Source organism: Equus przewalskii, chromosome 2, assembly GCF_037783145.1.
Source record: "Equus przewalskii isolate Varuska chromosome 2, EquPr2, whole genome shotgun sequence".
NCBI lineage: Eukaryota > Metazoa > Chordata > Mammalia > Perissodactyla > Equidae > Equus > Equus przewalskii.
In genome coordinates, this window is record NC_091832.1 from 10,294,171 (window position 1) to 10,312,374 (window position 18,204).

An 18,204-nucleotide genomic window follows, 5' to 3' on the forward strand; every position below is an offset into this window, starting at 1 on the left:
AGGCTTATCTTGCACATTCCCTCACCCAAATTTGAAACCAGCCTTTTCTCTAAGAAATTCTGGTTTGTTTTGCTGGGAAGTTATGTTTTCAGAACAAAATCTGTGTACTAGTGATGCTCATGCTACAGGGTTGGTCATTGTTTTTTTAGGTCTTTTCAATGGACAGAACTAGCAAAGTTGTATTTTAAAACATAAGGAGGCTGACCCTGTGGCCGAGTGGTTGAGTTTGCACACTCCACTTCAACAGCCTGGGGTTTGCCAGTTCAGATCCTGGGCACGGACCTAGCACCACTCATCAAGCCATGCTGTGGCAGCATCCCACGTACAAGAACTAGGTAGGGTGGCCTGGTAGCGCAGTGGTTAAGTTCACACGTTATGCTTCAGTGGCCCAGGGTTCACCGGTTCAGATCCCAGGTACGACCATGGCACCGCTTGGCAAGCCATACTGTGGTAGGCATCCCACATATAAAGTAGAGAAAGATGGGCATGGATGTTAGCTCAGGGCCAGTCTTACTCAGCAAAAAGAGGAGGATTGGCAGCAGTTAGCTCAGGGTTAATCTTCCTCAAAAAAAAAAAAAGAACTAGAATGACTTACAACTAGAATATACGACTATGTACTGGGGCTTTGAGGAGGAGAAAAAAAGAGGGAGATTGGCAGTAGATGTTAGCTCAGGGCCAATCCTCCTCACCAAAAACAAAAACAGAAAAACCCATAAAATACCTTATGTATTCAATTCAAAATTAGGATCACAGGGTTTTTATCCTAACTACTTATAGCTTTTGTATATCTTCTTTTTCCCACATCAAGAGTCTCAATTCTCAAGGGGCACCAGAGATGATAAAGTTGGAATGTAACCCAAGTCTTCATTTCCTTTGTCAACAAAATACTCTCAGGACAAAAATAGCCAACTATCACCAAAGTATGATTACTGAACAGTTAAAAATTTTTTTACATATGCCTTCCACATTTTTTCCTCTTCCACTTTTTCACAATTGTGCTCATCTACATTTTCAGGGAATATACCATTATATACTATACTCTCTCTTTTATGTCCTTTGTTTAGAGTTAGTTCTGCATGTAAACACTCAATGTTCACCATTTTGTATCAGTGTCTTCTCCGGTCGTTTTGGTGTCTGAAGCTCTCTCCCTAGTAGACCTAAGGAAAGGCTCACGGATGAATATTTCCTCAGTTGCATGACAATGACATTTTGTCTGTAGCCTTTATGCCAGAAAGTTAGTTTGGCTGCATATAAAAATTCTTGGCTTACATTTTCTTTATTTTGAATGTTACTTGATTGTCTCTGACACAGAGTGTCACTGTCAAAATCTGCTTAAAGTACAGTTTTCTTTCCCTTGTAAGTGACTTGGTCATTTAGCCTGGAAATTCAAATGTGTGTGTTTTTTTCTTCATCTTTAAAGTTCAATAACAATACGAGAATGCATTCTGGTGTTAATTATTCTGGATTATTTTTTTCCACGTACCATGTGTGCCTTTCATTATGTTTTCAATTTTTTTGTGAACATTTTCTTGAATTGTAACTTTTAGTATTCTGTTCCCCTTGTCTTTGATTTCTTTTCTTTTTTCTTTTTTAGGAACTCCTGTTATATGTATGTTGGATCTTATTTGCACGTGATAATGTATTTTTCTGTCTCTCAAATTGTTTTCATGTCCTCATTTCTCTTAAAATCAGATTTATCATTTTCTCTTATGACATTATCTCCTGTGATTGTTCATGCACTTTTACATTCCTTCTATGTTTCTTTTCTCAAATTATTTTTCTTTAATTTTTGATTTTTCTGATTATCGTCTCATTTAAAAAAATTTTTCTGATTTCTTAATCATATCATTTTTCAAGACTTTCACCTTTTTTCTTTTATTCCTAGGGTATAGTGGACCTCTTAGATGGCTGCCAGTGATTCTTGCCTACTAGTATTCTCACCCCTGTGTGGTTTCCTCCCTCCATACACGAGTAGGGCTGATCTGCGTAAACAATACACTATTGCGGAAATTACAGGGTGTGACTTCCAAGGCTAGATCTTAAAAGCTGTTGAAGCTTCCATCTTGTTCTCTTGTAAGATCACTTACTCTTGGGAAGTCAATTGTCAGGTCGTGAGGACGTAAATAACTTAATACGTTTTCAGTCTGTTTTGTGAGCACATCTTTTCTGGCGTGCTTTCTTTGAGGGTTCCTTATTTGGTCTTTCTTTCTCTTAAAACTTTTTATGAAATTTAATCCATTTATGATGATTATTTTTTTGTGAAATTCTTTTTTCCCAAACTTTGAGAAGGGATATGTGATTTAGATTCATTTTTCTAAATTTGTAGGTTGAGAGCTCTTTTTTTCTGTTTTTGTCACTTGTTCTGAAATATGGCAGCTTAGTTTCTGAGATTTCCTGGCTTTCTTTCTCTTCTCAACTTTTATATAGAATTTTTCCTTCCTTGATTTTATTTCCCTGCTCAATTTGGATTCTTCTCCCAAATGTTTTTACTCAGTGTAAAGTTTTATTTTGGGAGGCATGTTTTGATACTTAATGGGTCCCAGACTGCTTTAGCTCCTTCAGAATTTACTGCATACTGTTTGTACTCATCACTATGCATGTGGGACAGCCTCTTCCAATTTCAGTTGCTGTTCTTGAGTTGGCCCACTGAGGTTTTGAGTGAATCTTCTTGTTATTTTGAGGTTATTCAGTTTATCAGATACCTTAATGCTTTCCTCTGATTTCTCTTCCAGAGATGCTGTTACCAACTGTCTGTTGTAGCTACTGGTGGTTTATTCCTAACTCCTCCTGTTTTTGAGTTCATGGGAATATCTTGTCGCTTAATTTTCTTGCAAGTGTTTTCTGTGGCTTTTTTAGTACTGCTATTATAGGTACTTTAAAAAAAAGCTTCCTTTCGGTATAACACACTTAAATCCTCAGTTGTACAGCACAGTGAATTCACAAAGTGAACCCATGTGTGGACAGCATCTGGGTTGAGACATATTATCCACATCCCAGAAGTGTCTCTGGTGCCTTTTCCGTCACTCTACTCCCCACTATTCTAATATCTAACAACATATAAATTAGTTTTGTATGTTTTTTGAACATTTCATAAATGGAATCATACAATATTTATTATTTTGTATCTGGTCTCTTTGGCTGTTCATTATGTTTTTGACATCCATGTGCTTCATTTTTATTGCTATATAGCAAGAGTCAGCAAACTATGGCCACAGGCAAATTCTAGACTTTTAAGTTTTAAATAATTTTTTATTGGTACATGGGTAGGCTCATTTATTTGTTTGTAGGTTAGCTATGTTTGTTCTCAAGCTACAAGAGCAGAGATGAGTAATTGCAACAGAGACCATGTAACCTGTGTTGACACAAAATAATGAACAGCCCTTCTGTAGATGAGAGATAAGGTGAGTTTTAGTTGAACCCAAACTGAGGATTATTACCCATCCAGGAAGTCCTTTTCCAGAAAGAAAGAAAGCATTCCAGAGAAGCATGGTTTTCAGGACAGTCTTATACCTTTTTGGAACAAAGAAAATACATTAAACATGCCCATGATACATATTCATCAAAGTTTCAAAGAGGTGTTCAGTTGTAAATTAGCAGATCAACAGGACCCTAATGTTGGAAAATGGACTAATTTGGGGCAGGGTTACCATAGGGTGTTCCTAATAGGGCGTGAGAAGGGAAGTATGCTTTCTTATCTTAAGATAGTGCCTTCTTTACTTCAATGGTTAAAGCAGACGTACAATGTTTGTCTGATAGGCTGTAAGTTAGGCTTCTTTAGTTCAAGCTGAGTCAGTTTTGAACCCGAATAGTTACCCCATGTACCTCAATATGTGAAAATCTATTGTCACTTGCAAAGCTGAGCTTACATACTATCTGGCCCTTCACAAGAATCATTTGCCAAACCCTGCTTTATAGTATTACAATAAGAGTACCATAATTTATCAGCTTATTTTGCTTTTTATTTGGGGCTGATACTAATAGTGCTGTTATCAACATTACTGTATATGTTCTCTGATGAACATACGTATGTATCCCTGTTGCATATATACCTAAACTGGAGTTGCTGGGGCATAAGGAATGTGTGTATTCTTCTGTAGAAGATACTGCCAAAGAGTTTTTCCAAGTGTTCCAGCATCGGTGTATTGAGAGTTCTTATTTCTCCACACCCTTGCTGACACATTATATTTTCTGTTTTTTTTTTTATTGTAGTTATTCCAGAGGGTATCAATTGATAACGTTTTATGGTTTTACTTTGCATATTTTGAAACTATGTTATTGGGTGAATACAGGTTTAGATTACGTTTTTATTCTGGTTGATTGACCTATTTATCATTGTGAAATGTCTTTATTTCTAAGAAAGCTTCTTGCCTTCAAATATAATTTTTCTGACATTGTTATGGCCGTACCAGCTTTCTTTTGGTTAATGTTGATTGGTATTCTTTATCCTTGTACGTTCACCCTTTCTATGTCCTTGTATTAAGGTATGTGTGGTATATAGTTGGATTTTGTATTATTCACTCTTTCCCTTGCTTTATTTAGTGTAATCGTTTAATTACTGATATTGTTGGGTTTATACCATCTTCTTACTATTTTTCCATCTGACAGATCTGTTTGTGTTCGGTTTTTTTATCTCCTTCTTGCCTGCTTTGACAATAAGATATTTTTATTCCATTTTTTTTTCCTCTTTTAACTTGCAGGGTATATATTTGCTTATTATTCTTTTAATAGCTGCCCTATAACATATATGTATCCTTTATTACAGTCTAATACGTATTAATCTTTTTCTTTTACTAGTTTTCTGATAATGGTAGAATTTTAGAACACTTACACCCCATTTACACCACTTTCCCCTTTAAAATTACTGTTGCCATACATTTTAATTCTACATGTATTTTAGATTCCACAATACACTGATAATATTGATTCATATAGTAATATTCACTTATATTTGTCTATATATTGTTTTGTATAGTAATATTTGTATTTGCCTGTATACTCATCTTTTTGAGTGCTCTTTATTTTTGGATTCTGTTTTCATTTTGGATCATTTCCCATTTGCCTAAAGAATTTCCTTTAGTGTTTTTTGGTGCAGGCTTGCTGTTGGAAATTTTTCTCATTTTTATTTACATATTATTTATTATTTATTTACATATCTACTAAATCTTTGAAGGACTTTTTCTCACTGGGTATAGATTTCCATGTTGGCAGATGGTTTTCTTCCTGTGCTTTAAAAATGTTATTTCAGGGCTGGCCCAGTGTCGTAGCAGTTAAGTTCGTGTGTTCCACTTTGGTGGCCCAGGGTTCACCATTTCAGATCCCAGGTGCGGACCCGTGCAACACTTGTCAAGCCATGCTGTGACAGGCATCCCACATATAAAATAGAGGAAGATGGGCACAGATGTTAGTTCAGGGCCACTCTTCCTCAGCAAAAAGAGGAGGATTGGTGGCGGATGTTAGCTCAGGGCTAATCTTCCTCAAAAAGAAAAAGGTTACTTCATTATCTTATAGCTTCCATCATTTCCTTGAGAAGTCTGTGATCAGTTTTACCCTTGCTCCTTTGAAGGTAATGTCCTCTACCTCTGCCTTCTTTTAATATTTACTCTTATCTTTGTCTTTCAAAGTTTTGGTTTTATGTATTAACTCTGCTCAGGATGCTCAGAGGTTGTTGAATCTGTAAATTCATGACTTAAATTATTTTGAAAAATTCTAGCCCAGTATCTCTTCAAATATGCTGTGTGACTGATTCTTTATTCCTTACTTTTTGGGTGTCCAGTTGCATCTGTTATACCTTTTGATTGTCTCCCATAAGTTTCTTGCATTTCTTTCTGTATTTATCATTATGTTTTCTCTTTTATTGTGAACATTTCCTATGAACCTATCTTCTAGTTCATTGATTTGGCTTCTACTGTTTCCAGTGTGCTATTAAACCCATCTATTAAGTTTTTTATTTCAACCATTTAATTTTTAAATGTAAAATTTCTCTTTGATTCATTTTTATAGATGCATATCTTTTGGAAATCCTCTATCCTTATGTCTGTTTTGTGTAACTTTTCATCTTTCTTAAACATATTGATCATAGTTACTTTAAAGTACTTGTCTCTTAACTCCAATACCTAGATTACATTTGTGATCTGCTTCCTTTGTCTTGTTACTCTTGCTTACCAGTCATATTGTCCTGACTCTTTGTTTACCACTTATTTTGTAATTAATTCTAGATATTATGTTAAAAAGAACTTTAGATTTTTCCAGGTGATTATTTCCTCTACTAGACAGGTAGCATCAGGGGCTGATAACTTTGAGTCAAAAGTGACCAAACTGGGTTGAGGCTGTATTGATGTTTTGATAAATCTCAGTTTACCCTAATTAAACTTTAACTAAATCTCAGTTCAGCCCTCTTTTTTGGGCACTAGCCTCTAGTGTTTTCAGGGTAGAGCCTTTTAGGTCTTTATCTTCTCAGTATCAAGAAACTAAGGCAACTTCTGTCCTGCTTGTCAGAGATTTTAGGCTTAGTTCCTTACTTTCCACACCAGGAAGCTTCAGAAATTATTCATGTATTTGAGTCCCTTCTAGTCTCTGTTTTTGTGACACCAGTTCTGCATAGTCACCAAGATGTCTGCTGGTTTCTCTGTCCACCGGCACCATCTCTAAGGCCAGTTCCAGATGCTCTCAGAAGTCAGGCACCCTCAGGGAAGTGTGGTTGCAATTGGTCAAGTGTCTGTTCACTACTTTTCAGGGCTTTCAGCTCTCACCTTCTGTGTTATCAAAGTCTTTCTTCCTGATGGATATTTGTCTTTTAAGTACCATCTGGTTGTATGGCATGGTTCCTTTATTTTGCGTCGTTTTTGGATTAGTTTGTTGTCCCCAACCTGGCATAACTTCAGAATTTGGCATATATCTTGACAAGGACCTTTTATGTGTTTGAGGCTCTTCTAGTCTTCAGTTTTACAACTCTAGTCTGGTATGATTCACAAAAAATTCTGCTGATGCTCAGTCCTCAGAAATAGTCTTTGCCTGAGCCAAGACCAAATTTTTTAGCCTAGCTGGTCCCAGATTGTCAAGTGTCTCCAGTTTAAAAGTACTTACAGGTCCTTAAGTGTGAGCACTGCCTCCAGAAGTTTTGCTTTTTGTGTTTTCAGGACCTGTTGCCCTGGTAGATCTTTATCTCTTAAGCACCATGAGACTGTAGGAATATCCGCTCTATTTTCAGATGTTTTGGGTTAGTTTTATACCCTCTAGTCCCATGCAGTTTCATAAGTCAATAAATGTCATGACTGATAAATTGGCTGTGTATCTAAGGCTTCATAAAACTCCATTTTCATCACTCCACTCTCATATAGTCATCAAAAGCTTCGTTGGTTTCTCTCTATCACAGCAATGACGCTTGTCCTAATCTCAAGCCTTGGTTCTCAGCCTCTAGCCCATGCTCAGCATGTGCAAATGCTTTGAGGAAAAATGGAGGTGCAGGTCATCAGTCCACCTCTAAAAGGTTATTGCCTCTGAAATTTTAGTATCTCTAGTTTTCATTGTTTCTGCACTTTTCTAATAGTTTAAAAAATATCAATTATTTTTTCTGGCTTTTCTAGTTTTCAGCCGGAGCATTGGTCTGCCATGAATTATTCCATCTAAACTAAAAACAATTTCTGTATGTTTTTATGAGCGGACTTGCACTTCCGTGTATTTGTTTTTTATTGTCTCCATCACAAACTACCACAAACCTAGTGGCTTAAATTGATTATCTTAAATTTTTATAGACCTGAAGTCTGATATGGATCTCATTGGGCTAAAATCAAGGTCTCAGCAGGGCTGTTTTCTTTTTAGAGTTTCCAGGGGAGGGACCATTTCCCTGCCTTTTCCAGCATCTGATGACCACCCACTTTGGCTTGAGACTGCTTTCCTCCATGTCCAAAGCCAGCAGCATTGCCGTCTCCCTGACCCTTATTCTTAGTCTCATCTCACTCTGTCTGACCACAGCTAGGAAAGGTTTCCCTGTCTTTAAGAACTCATTTGGTTAGATTGGGCCTGCCAAAATAATCCAAGGTAATCTCCCCTTCTCAAGATCCTTAACCTTAATCAAATCTGCAAAATTCTCTACTGCTATGTAAGGTAGCATATTCACTAGTTCTGGGAATTAAGGCATGGACATCTTTAGGAAAGATTATTCTGCCTGCTACACTCTGCCACTAATATCTTCATAGAATTTCCTTCTCTGACTTTTTTTTTTTTTGATGAGGATGATTGGCCCTGAGCTAACGTCTGTGCCAGTCTTCCTCTATTTTGTATGTGGGATGCTGCCACCACAGCTTGGCTTGATGAGCAATGTGTAGGTCTGTACCTGGAATCTGAACCTGTGAACCCCGGGCCACTAAAGTGGAGTGTGTGAACTTAACCACTACCCCACTGGGCCAGCCCCTCTCTAACAATTTTTATGAGTTTTTTCTGTGTGGTATATTTTCAGCAGTTTAATATCATATACTTAAGGTGTGATTTTCTTTGTATTTATCTGGTTTGGCATCTGTAGTGCTTCTCAGAAAGCACATGTTAGACTTCTCTGTCTGCCATATGTCTCCTAAGATCTTTCATTGTCATTCCTGGACGTTTTCTGAGGAGCAAGTTTTGTATTATGAATATATTCCAATCTGTGACTTGCATGTTTATTTTCTTAGTAAATACCCTTTTGTGAATAGAAGTTCTTAATTTAGTGTAGTCCAGTTGTCCTCTCCCTTTGGTTAGTGCTTTGGTTAGTGCTTTCTTTACCACGTGAAGGAAACTTTTAGCTAACAGGGGTTCTGAAGATATTCTTCTATTTTGAAAATCTTTTATTAGGTTGCCTTTCACATTAGATCTACCATGCATGTGGATTTGATTTGTGTATATAATGTGAGATTTGGGTCACAGTTTATTTTTTCCCCATATGGTTATGATCCAGCATCTTTTTTCAAATGACCATTCTTTTCCTGACTGCACTTACATGGAGATAGTCCTGGATTCTGTTTTATTCCATTGGGACTGTATATATGTAAGTCTATTTCTGGATTAGCTTCTGTTTCATTGGTTTGTCTAATTTTGTACTAATACCATGCTTTCTCAATTGCTGTAGGTTTATAGTAACTCTTGAAGTCTGATGACATAAGTCTTTCAGCTTTGTTTGTGCTTGCAGATTGCTGTGGCTGTTCTTGATTCTTTGAATTTCCATCTGCATTCCAGAATCAGCTTGTCAGTTTTAAAAAAACTGCTAGGATTTTGATCAGGATTACTTTGAATCTGTGTTTTGATGAGGGGAAAACTAACATCTTATCAATATTGAGTCTTTTAATCTACAAAAATTATGTTTTTTAGAATCTAGATCTTTAATTTCTCACAATTATATCATAGTTTTAATTTTAGGAGTCTCACACATCTTTCACTAGATTTATCCCTAAATGTTTGATATTGTTATGCTATTATAAATTCTACCTTCTAAAATTCTATCTTCTATTTGTTCTTGGCGTGATGACTATAATCGACTTTTGTACTGTGACCTTGTATCCACTGACTTCCTTATGTTCACATATTAATGTTAATAGATGGTAGTTTTGGGATATTTATGTATATAATAATATAACCTGAAAATGATATTTTTATTTCTCCCTCTTTAATCTTTATTTTATTTCTTTTTCATGGCTTATTACACTAGGGATTCCAAAACAATATGAAACAGAAGCGATGATAGAGGGCATTCCTGTCTTGTTCACCATCCAAAGAGGAAAGCTTTTTATAATGCAACGTTAAGTATGATGCTTACTGTAGGTGTTTTGTGGGTATTTTTTGTCAGATTACAGAAGTTCCTTCTTTTCCTTATTTAAGTTTTTAAAAATTTTTTATTATAAATGTATGTTTTATCACATTGCATCTGTTGAGGTGATTATATGCACTTTCTCCTTATTTTAATATGAATTACTTACCTGATTTTCAAGTGTGAAACCCTGCTTGCATGCTTGGAACAAAACTTTTGGTCATAATTTAAAATATTTATATATCACTGGTTTCAATTTGCCAATATTTTACCTAGGATTTTTGCACCTAAGTTAATGACAGTGATTGGTCTGTAAGTTCCCTTTCTTGTAGTGTCCCCTTCAAGTGTTGGCTGGCCTCATAAAAAAGAGTTGGGAAATATCCCCAAGATTCTGTGGAAGAGTTTGTGTAAGATTATTTATCTCTTAAATCTTCTAAATAATCCCATCTTTGTGAGAAAGTTTTGAATAATGGGTTTAATTTGCTAATTTTATTTCATTGTGGCCAGATAGCATACTTTGTGTGATTTCATTCCTTTTAAATTTATTGAGACTCATTTTATGGTCTAACATGTGGTCTCTCCTGGAGAATGTTCCTTGTGTACTTTAGAAGAATGTATTGTCTGCTGTCGTCTGGTAGAGTGTTGTATAGATGTCTGTTAGGTCTACTTGGTTTACCGTGTTGTTCAAGTCTTCTGCTTCCTTGTTGATCTTCCGTCTGATTGTTCTTTCTGTCGTTAAAGTGAAGTGCTGAAGTCTCCAGCTAATATGCTGCAGGAATTTCTCATGCTCGTGCTGTATTAGTCAGGGTTCTCCAGAGAAACAGAAGCACAGGAGCAACAGGATATATGTGTGTATGTGTGTGGAGAGAGAGAGAGAAATTTTAAAGTTCACCCCATTGTGGAGGCTGGATGAGTCCAAACTCTGATAGGCTAGGCTAGCAGGCTAGATACTCAGGGAAGACTTACAGTTCTAATCCAAAAGCAGTCTGCTGGCAGAATTCCTTCTTCCTTGGGAAAGGTCAGTCTTTGTTCTGTTAAGGCTAAGGCCTTCAACGGACTGGATGAGGCCCACCCACATTGAGGAGGGAGAACTGCTTTACTCAAAATCTATCAATTTAAATGTTAATCTCATCCATAAAAGCCTCACAGAAACATCCAGAATGTTTAGCCATATATCTGGGCACCATGGCTGAGCCAAGTTGACACATAAAATTAACCATCACACTTGCTTTTTCACACTACACCTCCAACAATTTGTCAAAATTACCATTTCAGTGTTCTTCCCTTTAGACTTTCTTTTTTGTTTTTTAACTTGATGTTTTTTCTTGGTGTTATTTTGTTTTTGTTTTTTCTTTTTGAAGATTGGCATCTGTTGCCAATCTTCTTTTTTTTCTTCTTCTTCTCCCCAAAGCCCCCCAGTACATAGTTGTATATTCTAGTTATAGGTCTTTCTGGTTGTGCTATGCAGGACACCGCCTCAGCATGGCTTGATGAACCATGCCGTGTCCACGCCCAGGATCCAAACCAGTGAAACCCTAGGCCGCCGAAGTGGAGTGCACGAACCTAACCACTCGGCCATGGGGCTGGCCCCCTAGACTTTCTTGTATGTGTAATATAAACCAGGTTATAGAATTAGAAAAACCTGAGTTCAAGGCCAGCTCTGCAACTTCTTATCTTTGTAACTTTGAGCAACTCTACCTAAATTTTCTCTAGGTTATGAGTTAGGAAATTAAAGCCATTAGGTTTAAGTGATTTGTCCAGGGTAATAATGCAAATTAGAACTAGTGATCAAATTCTATTTGAATTCTTGTTCTTGTACACAACTGATTATAAATAATGTTTTGAATTTGATAGCAATGAAACACATCTTAAACAGTTATTTTAACTATACATGAGAATTTCATTTGAGAATGACAGATGCATGTTTTCCTTAAATATGACATAATTAGTGAGATCACTGCATTTTAGTTCTGGCTTTGTCTTAGACTATTTAACCACTTTTGTCCTAAGATTTCCAATTAGCAAGCATGAGTGGATACCTTTTGTTTCTTTGTCCCAGGCATATTCTAAGTGTGATGTCAGTTACATGTGTAAAGTAGTGATCACTGATGAAGGGAATCTCGAGAGAACATCCAGCTTACTGCCAGTTTTAGGGAAGGAGAACCCAGAGCTGCTTTTAATAATGTTTCATTTTCTTAATGACTTTTGCTGAAAGAAAGACATTTCTTCATGGAAATCCTGAAAGTTTCTTCCAGGCTATATTATTTCAGAATACCCTCACTAAAAAAAAATAACTAGATATCAGCCGAAAGAGTTTGAGCCTAATTTGCATGGAGGAGAATAATACAATGGCTTGGGATGGAGTGTTTGGTTTCATAGTCCAGCTTATTTGCATTCTAGGAGGCAGTATAATGTAAATCAGGTTAGATCTGGGTTTAAAGTCTAGCTCTTCCATTTAATAACTTGTGTCTTTGGACAAATTATTAATTTTTCAGTACCTTTTTCATAAGGTTGAGGGCTTACAAGGTACCTAACTCAGCCCTAGATATCTTGAAGGATCTCAACAAATGTTGGTGTCATCCATCTTTTTCTGTATTTACATGTGGGCAAATGGGAATGTTGGTGAGGAATAAGAGGGGACTCTCTTCTCCGTGCCCCAGGAATGTATTTTCTGGCACTAACGAGAATGATACATCTCTTCAAATGCTTGCTTTACCCATAGTTAATAGCTTATAATAAGGTGTGATGTTTCTTGCTTTGCTTATATAACTTGACCTTAAAAAAGAAAGACTATACAAGGACTCTTATTAGAGATATATGTTTTGAATATATACAAAATGTCACAAAATATACTCTTAAAATTTGAAAGGAGTAACCATGAAGGTCATCTAGTCCTTTTTTTTTGTCTCAGGGCAGAATTCCCCTCCATGACATCCTTGACCTGGATGGGTATCCATGCTCTGCATGAATAGTTTTAGTGATTGTGATCTTACTCCCTCTTAAGACAGCCATTTTGTTTTTAGAATGCTCCGTTAATTAGACAGTTCCTCCTAACTTTGTCCTTTACTATGTTTCCTAATAATTCCACCCTTTGATCCATTCTACCCATAAAGCTTCATAGAACAAACAAACCTTGTTCCACATGGGTGCAGGAACCATGTCTTAGTCATCTACTGTCCTCAGAGTCTAGGATAGAAGGACGCCAGTCAAAATAGGGATTTTACTTAGTGAATAATTGAGGTTCAGATTTTCGTAAAGGTACTTTTATATATTTTTTCTTATATAAACTTTTAAAATTTAGTCAACATTTTTTTATTACTCCTGGTCAAAAATTAATTTTTTTCAACTGTATTGACAAAATCAAACAAGGAATGTTGATTTATGTTTATGTCTTATATCGCTTAAAAATATAGATATAATTTAAAATATATAAAATATAGATGTAAAATATAGATAGAATTTTAAAAGTCATTATTTCCATCTCTTTCATTCAGTTCTTCTTGTAACATAATTCTGAAGATTGAAAACATATTACATTTTTTATTTCTTACACTTTCTTTTGTAGAGTCTTTTGCACTCGTTACAGGCAGTTACCTTTTCTGAGATGTTAATGTAGTAAATGCCCCACTTCACTGACTTATCAGACTGGACAAAAATAAGCAACATCGTGCTGTATGCTATTTAAGGAAAAGATATAAACTTAAGGAAAGTTTGAAAATAAAAGGACAAATATATACCATCCAAGCAATAACTAAAAGAAAGCTATAGTAGCTATATTAATAGTAAACAAAAAAAGTTAAGGGAAAAAGCATTTATAGAAATAAACAGCGTTACTTCATAATGGTAAGAGACTTCAGTTCACCTAGAAGCTATAATAATTATAAATATTCACATTTTCTGTGATTTTTAAATTTGCTTAACTATCAGTTGCTTACATTTTTTGACTGAATGCTCTGCTCTCTTCCAAGTCTCATGCTATCAGCAAATTTTTTAAATCATTTTTCTTCATAATTTTTTGTTCAGCTAATTTCTTATATAAAGTGAACAAACCCCTTATTAATACTAATCCTTACAGCAATCTACTTGAGCTTACTAGTTCCTTTTATTAGTTCTCTTTATTTCTGTTCTTGTTTGACAAAGTAACAAGGGCACTGACTAGTAGTTGAGAAAGATATATGATACTAAATGCTATAAAAATTACCATACATGAGAACGTAATTACTGTGAACGATATAGTTTACAAAGCTGTGTCTTTGGAATCCTACTTCCTATGCCCTTGAATGTGTCTGTTAGAAGTTAAGGACAGGTTGCCCATAGAAGGAGGAGCAGCCATGTACTTTGATTCCAGCTACTGTGCCTTTCATTTTTGCCTCTTGTGGCTTGTTATTGTGTTTTGGCTTGTGAGTGATAAGTCTCAGTCATTTCCTTTCTAAGTCATAGGTACATGTGAGAATGCTTACATCTACATAGTTTTCCCAAATACTTATTCTTCAGAGTGCAGGTACAATATTTTAGGAGTTCACAAATAGTGTGTATGACATTACTATACATCTTACTACATACTGTGACACAGTGTTCATTTCTGTTCATTCGTTGATACAGGCAGGAAATATCTACTGGGTGTCTAGTCTTTGATAAGCAGTATTAGCAAAAATATTATAAGACTATATTAGTTTTATTGAACAGAATAATAAATCCTCACTTACCTTTCTATTTCCTAAGAAATCCAAGCATTTAATTCAATTTCTTATAATGGAGGAGAGGGAGAGCATTTCCCAAAGAAACATAGGCATCATTTTAATTATAAATTCAATTAATGGAAATCTTTAAATTTTGCAGGATGAGAGAGACCCAGAGAAAGAAGACGAACTAGAACTGAAGCGAGGTCTTTTATACAGAGACTCTGCCTATGACAGTGACCCAGAGTACAGGTAAGAGCTTGATTAATTCAGTGTATAGAGATCTTTCTCCTAGTTGGTATAAAGATAACCTACTTTTTAATCTGCTGGATTTGTGGGAAATTTAAACTCAGACTAATAATTATTTCTTTATAATTATTTTTAACTATATAAAATCCTATTAAAATATTTTCATGTTTACATTACTGAAACTTATCAATGAAAAGAAATATAGTCAACTAATGGTGAGGCCTTTCATCCTACTTAATGGTAGGTAATGCCTACCCTACAAATCCACATATCCAGGGCTTACTTCAAGATGTATTTATTCTCATCTAAACAACAATTTCTGTAATTTTAGACCATGAATAAACATTTTTTAATAACACAAGAGAAATTCTGTTCTTTTAGTGTAAAATTTCAGAAATTTAGTAATAATAAAATTTTTACAAGATTATACTAGCAAATCTCATGAAGACTTTTGAAAGCTCTGTGTCAATTGCCACAAAATATGGTATTAAAAACTGAATGTAAATTATGAGTTTGTATAACTAAAGTTTCTCTAAATTCTTTGATGCTATACCACTGATTGCCATAATGCTTCCACCTTCCTGAGTTTCCTGAGAAACAAGTATAAGAAAAAAGCTCCAGATAATAGACTATGTTTTATTGCTAACTGGGGTTTTGGACTGAAATCTCTGATCTTTACCCTGGTAAGCTAGACTAGACATTCTACGAACATGCGAGGACTTGTCCTTTTGCCCCTTACACAGGGTGTAAGTGTGAACTCCCTTCCCAAAGTTACTGCTTTCCAACCAAGAGGCAACCTGGGCCTCTCATCAAGGTAAGTAGTATATTATAGGTGAGTTTGAAGCAGAAACAATCCAAACAGGAAAAGAAAGGTCCAAGAAAGTGCACACCTTGAGGAAGAAGGATTTTTACCCTTTATAGTTCTTACTTTAAAGCTCTGTTCCCTAGATTGCTACTATATGGATTAGCATCCCAATTTTGGGTTCTTAATCCATATAATTAATTCTGATTTGAGTGAGACGTGAGTAGGGCTGATAAAGGAAAGGGTCTGATTTTCAAACTTTTTATGCATGATAATTACTTGGTTGCTTCTTAAAAATATAGATTTCTACCCCCATAGATTCTGCTTTCTTACATAAAAGGGTGAGACCTAGAAATCTACCTTTTAAGAATTATCATGGATGATTCTAATGCAGGTAGTGTTTATGAAAAGCATTGGTCTCTGTTTAAAGTTTGCTGTGAATCTCAGTATTGGTTCTTTTTCCAGTTCATCGAGTAATGTTAATGGCTAAGCTTTTGTTTTGATACCTCTCAAGTGAGAGAGTTAAGCAGAGTATCAGGAAAGTTCTGCTTACACATTTTGAGATTACTTTATAATCCTTGCCACTTCTCTTATGTAAATACTTGGACCAAGTAGGACAGAGTGGTCAGTCCTTCAAGACCTTTCATAAGAGCCCCTTTGATATTAGCTCCAGAAGCTACTGAAATGATCAGGATGCTATTTTAGTTTTATCCCCAAGTCTTATTATGTACTAGGCAAAGAAGTCACTCCCATTCTACTTTCCATCCCAGAGGTGAGAGAACTCACACTCAAAGTAATCACCCACTTCCTTGCTTTAAGGCTTCCATCAGCAGAAGTCAAGAGAGAGCTTGGGCTCTTGACTTAATATCACCCCTCTGCGGATGCCTATTGACACAGGGGTCAAGAGGAAGTCTTCATAGACTTCTGGAATGGCTGAGTGAGGAGCTCAGCAAATCCTCTCCCTCAAAAGCAGCAACAAAACTAGACAGAAATGTCAAAAACAACAATTTAAGGACTCTGGAAAATGACCCAAGGCATATAACAAATTGAGAAGCGTTTATCAAGAAAATCTACTGAACCTCAATAAGAGCAGTAGGAGTCTGTGGCATTTTGCCTAGAGCTCCCAACCGCATCCTCCATCCCCCAGATCCTTGGCACAAAAGTTCTACTGGGGCAGTCATGCTGAAAAACTGGCAGCTCTGCTGCCAGAGGGGACTGACTTTATATGAAGCAGAGCGTGGGAAATTCCATGTGCAGGGGGATTAATGGAAACAATAATGATCCCACTGGCAAACGCTAAGGGAAGGCTTGAGGTATAACTGCTTGTTGGGGCAGACAACGAAAATACAGAGACAGTATAGCCAAAGTTGGCCTTGATAAAGTTCTACTTATCCCTGATAGTCTAGAATGTTATGTGTATGCATAGAGCTGAAAATATGTTCAGGAACAACTGGAGAGAGTCTTAGGGGGCCGCTAGTCCACGGCTGAATGTGAGGCCTTGTGATGGCAGAAAGTAGAATCCAGGGCAGACTTATAAACTAGATGAACTTTGGGGCTGGCCCCATGGCCGAGCGGTTAAGTTCACGCGCTCCGCTGCAAGCGGCCCAGTGTTTCGTTGGTTCGAATCCTGGGCGCAGACATGGCACTGCTCATCAAACCACGCTGAGGCAGTGTCCCACGTGCCACAACTAGAAGGACCCACAACGAAGAATATACAACTATGTACCGGGGGGCTTTGGGGAGAAAAAGGAAAAAAAAATAAAAAAAAATAAAAAAATAAAAAAAACTGGATGAACTTCGAGTATATTCCCCAAGCCACACACAGATCCATTGGCAAAACGTGGAAGCCTTATAGGCTTATTGACTCAGACCAACTGTTTGCTGGCCACAAAGCTGTACTGACCCAGGGCAGCACCCAGGAGGCTAGGCTTAAAAATAGAAGCAATAATTCAAAAAAAGGAAGAAGAACAAGAGATACCACAACTACACGGTGCAAGGGAAACAGACTCCACAGCATCAGTCCAGGGAAGTCACTAAACAAATAATCAAAAACAACAACTCTGTTAAGGAGGTCAGAATCCAGAGTTGCTGCAATTTTTATCTTAAATGTCATTTTCGACAAAAAATTATGAAACATGCAAAGAAACAGGAAAGTGTGACCCATGCACATAAAAAAATGAGTTACTAGAAACTGTCTCTGAGGAGGCCCAGATATTGGGTTTAGCAGCTATGTTCAACGACTAAAGGAAACCATGTTTACAGAATTAAAGGGAAGTATAATGACAGTGACTCATCAAGTAGAGAATATTAAGAAAGAGGTAGAAATTATTTCTTCATGTTTTTCTCAGCAAAAATTATGCCCAAGACTCAGTACTTCATCTTATGATCTAGATGTACATTACATTTATCAGCTGTGATTGTTTAAGCTTTAGTGATAACTGACTTTAGGAATAAAAACTGTTTATTATTTTATTTAACTGGGTAAAACATGAAAATGCTCTGAAGTATTCTGGCTATACTCCACATTAGGTCAGTTTTACGTCTGTTTCTTTTTACTGGGTGTCTGGTAGGGGATTCAGAAAAGCACAGTGAAAACCAATGGGATGTTCTCTATGGAGATGATAATGTAGGGGAGGAAGACATTTCCTCTCCCCAAATGGGGGTTCATCTGGCTGGAGAACAAATTAAATTCACATGAGACA

General features: G+C 36.3%; 1 protein-coding gene across 2 annotated transcripts in view; it reads left to right on the forward strand.

Moving 5' to 3' along the window:
• Window positions 1–18,204, forward strand: part of SPATA6 (spermatogenesis associated 6) — a 121,386-nt gene that overhangs the window by 96,404 nt on the left and 6,778 nt on the right. For both annotated transcript variants that reach the window (XM_070592592.1, XM_070592583.1), the window contains exon 12: window positions 14,612–14,703. In XM_070592592.1, the coding sequence (XP_070448693.1) occupies window positions 14,612–14,703 (92 nt within the window). The remainder of the gene's footprint in view (window positions 1–14,611; window positions 14,704–18,204) is intronic.